This window comes from Microtus ochrogaster, unplaced genomic scaffold (genome assembly GCF_000317375.1).
Source record: "Microtus ochrogaster isolate Prairie Vole_2 unplaced genomic scaffold, MicOch1.0 UNK24, whole genome shotgun sequence".
NCBI classification, from domain to species: domain Eukaryota; kingdom Metazoa; phylum Chordata; class Mammalia; order Rodentia; family Cricetidae; genus Microtus; species Microtus ochrogaster.
In genome coordinates, this window is record NW_004949122.1 from 4833009 (window position 1) to 4843094 (window position 10086).

General features: G+C 49.4%; 1 protein-coding gene across 2 annotated transcripts in view; it reads right to left on the reverse strand.

The window, feature by feature from the left end:
- Positions 1-1019: 1019 nt before the first annotated feature.
- The window catches only part of Nme9 (NME/NM23 family member 9), a 23635-nt gene continuing 14568 nt past the window's right edge, over positions 1020-10086 (reverse strand). For both annotated transcript variants that reach the window (XM_005367816.3, XM_026789596.1), the window contains exons 8-12: positions 7474-7559; positions 7063-7155; positions 6024-6178; positions 4668-4804; positions 1020-1275 (exon numbers count right to left, since the gene is read on the reverse strand). In XM_005367816.3, coding sequence (XP_005367873.1) covers positions 1226-1275; positions 4668-4804; positions 6024-6178; positions 7063-7155; positions 7474-7559 — 521 coding nt within the window. In that variant the 3' untranslated portion in view covers positions 1020-1225. The remainder of the gene's footprint in view (positions 1276-4667; positions 4805-6023; positions 6179-7062; positions 7156-7473; positions 7560-10086) is intronic.

The following is a 10086-nucleotide window of genomic DNA, read 5'->3' on the forward strand; positions in this document are numbered from 1 at the left end:
GAGGGGGAGAAGGGTGGGAGGAGGGGGAGAGAAATGGGAGGCTGGAAACTTTTTTTTTCCTTTTCTCAAATATATATATATATATGAATTAAGCCTTAGAGACCAGTAAGATAGCGCAGTGGGTAAGGCACTGGCTTCAAACCTGGTGTGTACGGTTCAATTCCTGGAATACACGTGTGGGAGAGGAGTGGGGAGAGGGGGAGAAGGGTGGGAGGAGGGGGGAGGGAAATGGGATGCTGGGAGGAGGGGGAAACTTTTTTTTCCTTTTCTCAATAAAAAAAAAACTTAAAAAAAAAAGAGGTAGCAGGGGCAGTACCGAAGCCTGTTCATACCTGTTCTGTGGCAGTGTGTGGCAGTGTCATCATCATCAACAACAGCTGATTTCAAATCTCAGGTTACTAAAATGGGCCTGCCGAGATGACTGAGATGACCCAGCAAGTAAGGGTACTTGCTGCCGTGCCTGATGACCTTTAGATACCCAGCAAGTAAGGGTACCTGTTGCCGTGCCTGATGACCTTTAGATACCCAGCAAGTAAGGGTACCTGCTGCCGTGCCTGATGACCTTTAGATACCCAGCAAGTAAGGGTACCTGCTGCCGTGCCTGATGACCTTTAGATACCCAGCAAGTAAGGGTACCTGCTGCCGTGCCTGATGACCTTTAGATACCCAGCAAGTAAGGGTACCTGTTGCCGTGCCTGATGAGCTTTAGATACCCAGCAAGTAAGGGTACCTGCTGCCGTGCCTGATGACCTTTAGATACTCAGCAAGTAAGGGTACCTGCTGCCGTGCCTGATGAGCTTTAGATACTCAGGACCTCTAAGGTGGGAGGAGACCATTCAATTCCTCAAGTTTTCCTCTGACCTGTGCCCACGCCCACATGTACACATCTACACTCACACCCCCACACACAAATATCTGTTTTTTTTAAGGTACCAAGCTAGGCTCAAAGCAGTAGATTTAGTGTTGGGGAGATCCAGTGTCCTAGGTGGAGTGAATGCAGTAACTAGAAGGAGGTAGGGTATGTTCTGTAGACTGTTTAATACGGCAGGGAAGCGTATACAGTTATTCTTGGTGTCTACGAAATAGGACTGAACCAGAACATATTGGTGCTCTGAAATCTTCCTCTGAAGGTCCTGTGCAGACATGAACATTCCGAGGGCTCCTCATGTGGCCTTGTGACCTTGACCCTGGCAGCAGGCAGTAGTGTCCCAGTTCTCAGATACACTCAGAGATGCAAAGGGCCTCCATGGAGCTCGCTGCTCTGAGCCTCAGCACCTGGAGGAGGGGGTGACATTGTTCTGTAATACTCCTGAAACAGCCATGGCTCGGACTTCTGCCCTTCTCACCCTCCACCCCACCCCCCAAAAAAACAGAGCTGGAGTGTGTCTCCAGGCCTAATAGCCAAGGGGTCCTAGTGGTTGTGTTAGGAGGGTGGATACAGAGTTAAAAATGAACCGTTGAGGTAGGTCAGTCACTAGACCTTTACATCCTGTCTGCCTTCATTTTCACAGCAGCTTTGTGAGGAATATGGTGATCTGTTATTATTAGTGTGAGGTCTATTGGGTCTATCATTGTCTCCAGTTCACACAGGAAGTCTAAGGCCCAGCCCTGGTAAGTAACTTTCCAGATGCTGTTGAGCTGGTGAGTAGTTGGGCCAGGATCTGTCTGCAGAGCCTGTAGCCGGGAGAGCGCTGAGCAAAGGTCAGTGCCTGCTCCTCCGTGAGGCTACTTCACAGAAGCCAAGTGTGATCTGGGCTCAGACCCTTCTAGAATCACCTTCCCCCGGCCCTGCTCTATCAGCTGAGGCCAAAATGTCAGATCCCAAATCTCCAGCGCTCCACAGTATCCTAGTCAAGTTGTGTCCCGCCAGTTCACCTGTACCTGCCCTTGTTGACCCTGAGTTACACCTTCATGCCTCCACCATGCCTCTGAAGGGAGCTGCCCTGGCAGGACTGCCCACGAAGTGAGAAAACTGAAGAACAGTGCTGTTTGTGTGAACTTGGGTCTCCTATCCCCAGCCCCAGAGCCACACTCCCCAGGGTTTCCTGAATCCCTAAATGGGTACACTCAGCATGTTCCTCACATCCACCCCACCTGTCCTGGAATGATGAGCTTTAGATCTTGAGACCATAAGCACGCCAAACATTTAGGTAAATAAAATCAAAACACATAGGTAATGTACACTTTTTTTTCTTTTTGAGACAGAGTTTCTCACTTCATAGACCAGACTGCCCTTGAACACAGATCTGCCTGTCTCTGTGTACTGTGACTGAAGGTGTGAGCCACTGCCCAGCTTGCCTCCTCATAAGAAACTAGCCTTTATATTCTTGGGTTGTTTGTTTTCCTGGGACTCTCCATTTTCTGCCCTTTCACCTCATTGCAGTCTCAATGCTACCGGACCCAATTCTTCCACCAGTTACAGAATCAATGTTCTGTGCACAAAGATTCTGGGTTCTCACTCAGATCCGGAGAAGATGACGACTGGGCCCATCTTGACCGGGCCCTGTGAGTGCTTCCCATGGAGAGAAAGATACTGATCCTTCCTGGTCCACTCTAATGCTGAGGGGCAGAAGGCCATAGCAGGCTCCAGAAAGGACCCTTCTATGGCAGCCTGGCTACTCAGCAAGCCTACCAGGGAAGGGGCTAGGGCACAAGGACAAGAGAGAGACACCTGGCTTTGAAGTAAGTCTGAGAAAGTTATTAAATTTTCACTTTAGAGGTGAAACATTTTATTAAAACACTTTGAAGGTGTTCAGCAACCTTGGACATTAAGGAAGTGCAGATTAAAACCACTTTAAGATACCATCTCACGTGCTGGAGAAATGGCTTAGAGGTTAGGAGCACAGGCTGCACTTTCAGAGGTCTTGAGTTCAATTCCCAGCAACCCCATGGTGGCTCACAACCATCTAAAATAAGATCTGCTGTCCTCTTATGCTGCCCTCTTCTGGCCTGAAGGCATATATGCAGGCAGAACACTGTACACATAATAAATAAGTAAATCTTTTTTTAAAAAAAGATACCATCTCCCATGCCAACAAAGGACTTATCACAAACACCAAGAACCAGAGCTGGTGCAGAGTTGGGGAACACTGTCGATGGGAACTACTGCAGCCACTCTGGAAATCAATCTGGAGGGGTCCCCAAAACATCCCACTCTGGGCACATACCCAAAGGACTCTATGTCCTACCACAGGGATAACTGCCTTGTTCATTCTGCCCTATCCACGGGCCAGGAAATGGAAGTAACTGATGAATGATCAAGGTTTGTACAGATACAGTGTGATATTACTCAGCAGTAAAGAAAAATGAATTTGCAGGGAAGTGAATGGAATTGGGGAAAAAAATAAGTAAGATCCAAATGGACAAATGCCATGTGCATACGAGGATCATAGTGTGATTCGTATGATTTGTATCACATGGGCTGTGCAAGCAAAGAAGCAAGGCGATGTGTGGTAAAGAAAGGCATATAGTAGAACATAATTAGAAAAGAAAGTGGGGAGGTAGTGTGGGTGTCAAGGTTTAGGCAGGGAAGGAGGCCTGGAGATTAGGGAGGTGCGGGTGCAGGATGGGCAGAGGATTAACTTTCTCCGGTATGAAAAACCACTTGAAAAGCAAGGCATGCCCATGTATGCAGCGTTGACAGAATAGCAAGTGCCATCTGCCTGGGATCAAGACCCTCCAAGAGGAAGGGACCAGTGCCTGGTAGCCTAGCTAACAACCCAGGTATGGGAGGAGTAGGCCCACGTGGGGAACATTCCTCAGAGTTAACTTGACCGACTATGAGCAATTGCTTTCTGAATACCAGTGCTGAGACTCAGACAAAGGTGTTACCCAGCCTTGCTCAGAGAAGCCTCTCCTGACAAAGCACAGTAGTGTATAAAGACTCACGGCTGCCTGGGATGCAGAAAATGAGGGACAGATGTGGGCCCAGCCCTAAGCAAGTCCTGTACCAAACCCTGCTAAAGCTCAGTGAACATTGTAAAAGAGGAAGAGAAGGCAGGGTGAAGGGTCACCAACCACCATTCCCTGAACTCATAAAACCGCCGTAATCATTGGCTCATATCAGCTGTCATTACCTGCATGGGGCCCACCTGAGGCCAGCCTCTAAACTCCTGACTCTGGGAGAGGGAATCACCATCTTCAGTGAGGTGTGCTCCCTCTGAGTTCTCCAGGCATTTGCTAACAGATAGCTTCAAACCCACGGTCAAACAGGTGGCCCTGGTTAATCTTGGTGGATCATAATGCAAAATGAACAGACATGAACACTAGAGAGATTTGTTGGGGAGTGAGGGTGGGCAGGGGAGGGAGGGAGGGAGGTGGGATCAGTGTACAAAGCATGCTTATGTGAAATTATAAAAATAAATTTTTAATTTTGTTTAAAGTTGTGAGATTTTCCTCATGGTTTGCAGAAAGAAAGGCAAAGTGTCTTCACAGTGGAACGGGGACTCCACAATGAGCAGAAAAAAGGGCCAGTACGGTATTAAGTAGCAATCCTAATGCTTGATGAATAAGCCAGATGGTTTAACGCTGGCACCAGTTACATGGTGACCTTGGCTTCAGAACAGATTTATTTGCTAATTAGGAGGCAAGCTGTCGGTTTCACACACGCACAATCGTACATGGCTTTCACCTCAGATTTAATGAAGAAATCTGCCATGACAACTTACCCTGCGGGGCTTCCGTGTCTGTATCTGAAAACCTGAAGCTGGGGAAGAGCAGGGCCAGCTCTCTGTTGGCATCGTCTCTGTCCCGGCTTCCATGCACAGCGTTAAAGGGCATTTCTGTGCCATACTGAGCCCGGAGACTGGGAGCAGGGGTAAAATGGGAAAAAAACAATTGCTTCACTTGAAAAGAAATGCTTTGCTCTCTGGTAACAGGACCACCAGCTACCAATCAGCATGAGGGTGCTTGCTCTTTGTGGAGAATCCAAGAACAGCAATCATGCCAGCAGGTGCTGGCCAGGGGCATTACACACAGGATCTAGCTTTTTTTTTTTTTTTTTTTTTTACCATTGCCCAGAGGGAGACTACAATTCCCACTGTTGGGTCTCTGCCTAGGGCTTGCACCATGCGGTGGGTCACGACTAACTTTGATAAGAACTGTAACACTGATAGTGCTGGGTAGGACCCATGTGCTGAGCACAGCTCTACATGCCTGTGTCCTCTGTGATCATGGATGTCCCCACTTTACAGCCTAGGGAACTGAAGCCAATTTAGGGACTTGCCCATTAGGTGGTGACCTAAGATCTGAGCCCCCCACTGCTTTGCTTAGCCTCAGTTAGATGCCCTTGCCCCTTACGACTGCAAGGGACAGCTCTTGGGCTTTAGCTGTTAGTGAAGTTCTTTCCTGTTGTCTGTCCATGGGCTGTTGCGGGAGCTCCTTCCACACCTTCAGCCAATAGCCGCTGAGATAGCCCATTGGGGCGTGGTCTCTCTCCCTTTAAAAAAGCAGCTCTGGCTTCCAGCTCCGCTTCTGGCGACTAGGCTCCCTTCCTGATTTGTGCAGAGGGTTTTTGTCTGGGACGGTGATCTGTAAGTTTTTCCCCCTTAAATAAATAACCATTCTATTAATCATAATTCCAAACTGGTGAGGGATTGTTTGTGACCTACGCCTTCAATGGGCCTGTCACCTCAAGGCCAGCACCCATGGATTTGGCACTGTGACTCACTGAGTCACAGAGCAAGCTCTAAGCAGTTTTAGGTAGGTGTGCTAAACAGGAAGCTGACTCCAGATGACCGTGGGAATTGAATCTATAGTACAGGCCATCCTGCAGCCTTTGACTTGGCAGGCTTGTCTGGATCTCTGAGATCTATGACTGAGCCAAACTCAGCTGCAGCCTTTAGAAGAGGGGGGAGGGGCATCCCCTGGTGGGGGTATTGAGCAAAGGCTGGGAGAGTCAGTCAGGGTAGGAAGATGTCAAAGTCTTCCCAGATATATAGAAAGGGCAATCACCCACAATTCTGAACCCAACACCAAATGAAGTGTCAGCTTGACGTGGATGAAGGAACTACAGCTGGTGTCACCTTTCAGGGTGTTCCCTCCTGGCCACATTGGGGTCGCAAGGCCCCAGGAAGTCTCGCCAAGCAGCGACTACATCCTCGGTGCCCTCGGTCTTGGTGAGGATCAGGAGGTGGCTGGGTCCACTGCACATGTGATGGACTAGCTTCTCAAATGCCTCCTATGCACAGGGAAGAACAGTGACCTGGGGCAGGCATTACTGACAGCTGAAGGAGGCCAGTGAGCCCGGACTCCGCACAGACTGGAAGGGAGGTGTAAGCAGCCTTGTACACCCCTGGACACACAGCCATGTCTACCCGCTGTAATGGCGATGACCAACCACACCCCAAGGCCTCAGGAAGGTGAGCCGGCTGGGTAGAGGCATGCTAAAAGCATTGTACACATGGGGATGTAATATGTAGGTGTTGGCTCTCCAAAGGTACAGTGCAGATGGGACTTCCCCTCACCCTGCTTTGCAGCCCTTTCTCCTTCAACAACAGTATCCTGGGCTTCCTCTGGGGAAGATCTCTCCTCCATTTCATTTGTTCCTCGTTTCACAACCAGGATGCTTAGCAACCATCACACCTCTGACTTGGGAGGTGGTGCTGTGGCCTAAGAGTGGGCAACCATACTCCCCAAGTAGGCAAAGCAGAAGCAGAAGTAAGCAGAAAAGGCTTGTGGGCTAAAGCGGCAGCTGGCAACGTCGAGTGGTTTGCCTACTGCCGTGACTCCTGTGGGCCCTAGAACTTTCTTGGCTCCTCTTCTCTCCAAGTCCTCTTGCTAAACTTTTTCATTTCTGTTCATGAATTCTGGGAGTTCTGGAGCATCCTTCTAATAAAAGTCTTTATTCCATTACTTAACCGTTAAAATTTTCCCTTAGAGCCGTTGTACTTGAGCTGTACAGGCTCCAAACCATATTCTGAGTGCAAATCCGTTACCCACCCACTTGCCATCCATATTCTTGTTCTTCCTCTTGCTCCCCTCCCAGCTCCTATCAACTTATCAGCATAGTGCTGGAAGAGAAAAGAGAGAGTGAGCTGGGCCAATAGGAGCGGATGAGCTGACCTGCCCAGCTCTGTGTTGATAGAACACTTGCATTTCTGCCTCTGTCAGGGTTCTCTCTTCGTTTGATAGGATGTCAAATCCTGCTTCCTGGATCTGCAGAATATACATACAATATATACATATATACACATAAATATGTATGTGTGTATACATGTGTGTATTCTGCAAATGTGACTGTAATGCCCACATTTACAGTGATCTTAATGGAAAGGTAAAAAATAAAAATGGGCAACAATAGAAGCAGTGCAGGTTCTTAGCCCCACTCCCAGCACCTGTCCCTGGATCTAATAGCGTCCTAACCGGGGATAAAGTTTGAGGTGACACATCAGAAGCCTCCTTTCCTCAGCACAATACAGCGGCCGCTGCCCATCCCTGTATAGTAACCATGGGGGAATCTCCTGCATCTCCTACCTTCATGATGATCTCGTCAGCCTTCCCGTGGGCCACTGCGTCGGGCTTAATGATGCCTAATGTACAGGCCTTCTTCTCTGATGGCACTGAAACGGGGTAGGGGAGGCGCTGTCAGATGCTGAGGCTCTCAGGAGGTCATTTGCAGGAACAGTGTTGTTTCAGTACAGGCTCCATCGATAGCACCAAGTACCAGGTCTAGACTCCAGGCTTCAATCCTCTGGCCTTTAGGCTGAGCCTCAGACTCTAGCAAATGGCACCAATCTGACACCAGACCACAGCCAGGAACCTCAGCCCGACACAGAGGGACAGAGTCTGACTCTCTGAACTTTGGTCTGGGCACACATGGGGATGGGCATTTCCAAAAGACAGTTCAGAAACTTGGAATGACTGAGTAAGTTGCCTGGGGCTGGGCAAGCACAGGAGCAAAGGCGACACCTTTATGCCTCCCTCACCCCTTCTTGTGGGTCTCAGATTTAACTGCTGTCTGCCTTGCTCTCTTCTCACTCTCTGGACTCTTCTGCTTCTGCAAAATTATTTTATATGGATGGATCTTTTGGCTACATGTATGTTTGTGCACCATGGGCATACCATACTCACCAAGGCCAGACGATGGCACTGGATCTGCTGGAACTGGAGTTCAGACAGTGGTTAGCTGCCATGTGGGAATCAAAGCTGAGTCCTCTGGAAGAGCAGCCCATGCTCTTAACCACCCAGCCTCTCTCCAGCCCCCTTCTGCTTTTTGCCTTCCTTGCCATGTGGTAGAAATGGTTATCCCAGGCCCTGCATGAACTTTGCGCTTCTCCACTCCAGCACATGCTACTACACTGTAGCTTCAGACCTCTCTGTCTCACGTCAGATGGATTGGCTTGAGCTTCCTTATTTTGTTTTGGCTTTAGCTTTATTTTGGCTCTGCTGGGGATCAACCCTGACGATCGGGGACCCCTTAGGTCCAAGTTCTGGGAAACTGTAGGGAAAGCTTTGTCTGGTCCAAGAGCTCGTCCCTATTGGGCTCCTGGTTACATGAAGTTGGCCCTGGGAAGTTATCTGCATTTTCTACAGAATCAGCATTTCCCACAATCTATTTCCTGCTTCTCAACTTTTGTGTCTGTTGTGCCATAATTAAACAAAACCAGCTGTATCTACAAGGGACTCTCTATGAAGCCTGTACTAAATAGGTATATGCTATCCATTGGATAAATGCCTCCTAAGGGTCCAGAAGCTAAAGGCTTGGTCCCCAGCCTGTGGCCCTGTTAGGAAGTGGTTAAACCTTTGAAAGATGTGACCTATTGACAGGTGGCCAGACCAGCTCCTTCCCCTCGTTTGCCTCCTCATGATGAGATACCTGCTCCCCGCAAATGCTCTGCCCTGTGCTGCTTTACCATGGACCCCAAAGCATCAGGACCAGTTATTATTCACCGAAAGCTCTAAAACTCTGAGCCAAAATAGACACTGTGCTGTATAAGATGATTATTCCCAGGTATTTCACATGGCAACAGAAATGCTGAATTGCACAGTATATGTCACCATAAGCAACCACCTGTTCATCTTTCTGTGGTTCCCATTTCTGATCGACTGCAAACACTTGACATTAAAGCACTCTTAGGATTGATTCTGTGATGAATTGGTGGGCTCATGAGATCCCTAAAGCATAGAGGGAGAAGAGATGAGGCCCTTGTAGGGTCTTCTAGCTTCAGCTCCAAGGGAAAGAGCTTGAAGAGGCCAGAGAAATAGAGAGATGTTATCTCAGAAGCCATAGGGTAGGGACTTGAGCTGTAGCTCAGAGGGACTAGCCTAGCATGCATGAGGGCCTAGGTTCCATCTCCAGATAACCCCCCCCACACACACACACACACCACACACACACACACACACACACACACACACACACACACACACACACGGTGGTGGCGAGGGCATTGAAGGGGAAGGCACATGAACACCATGAATATCAACATTCTTTGCAGGAAAAGACTGTGTCCTTTGGCAGCAGGAAGGTCACTGTGTCTCTCAGGAGTGCCCTTTTAGGAACAGTGGGTTCAGAGCCCGGCCACAGAGCATCAGCAGGGGTGAAGCTGAGGGGTGGCCCCAAGAAGTGGACAAAGTTCACAAATCTTAGCCGAGGGAAGAGAGGCTGAGGGAGAGGGAGTTTCAGGTGGTGTTCTGGGACAGAGGCTTGACTGAGGAAGATATAGCAGAGCGGGGAAGAGGTCGTAACACAGAAGAGGTATTTCCTGTACCAATTCACAGGTTGTCTTTCCCATGACGTCCTGGCTTTGCTAGCCACGCCTCTTGCTTTGTCGGGATCCAATCTCAACAGTCCTCACTGTGCATCCGGGGGAAACAGCCATGAATCTCATGTGATGATGACTTCAAAGCTTCCTACTAACAGCTGCATCCAGTCCTGGCTCCCTGCCACCCCGTCCTGGTTCCCTGGCACCCTGACCCCAGTCCCGGTTCCCTGGCGCACCCAGTACCGGTTCTCTGGTACCTATCCCCAGTCCCTGTTCCCTGGCACTCCGTCCCGGTTACCTGGCATCCCATCCTGGTTGCCTGGCACCCCGTCCCGGTTCCCTGGCACCCTGTCCCGGTTCCCTGGCACCCCGTACCGGTTCT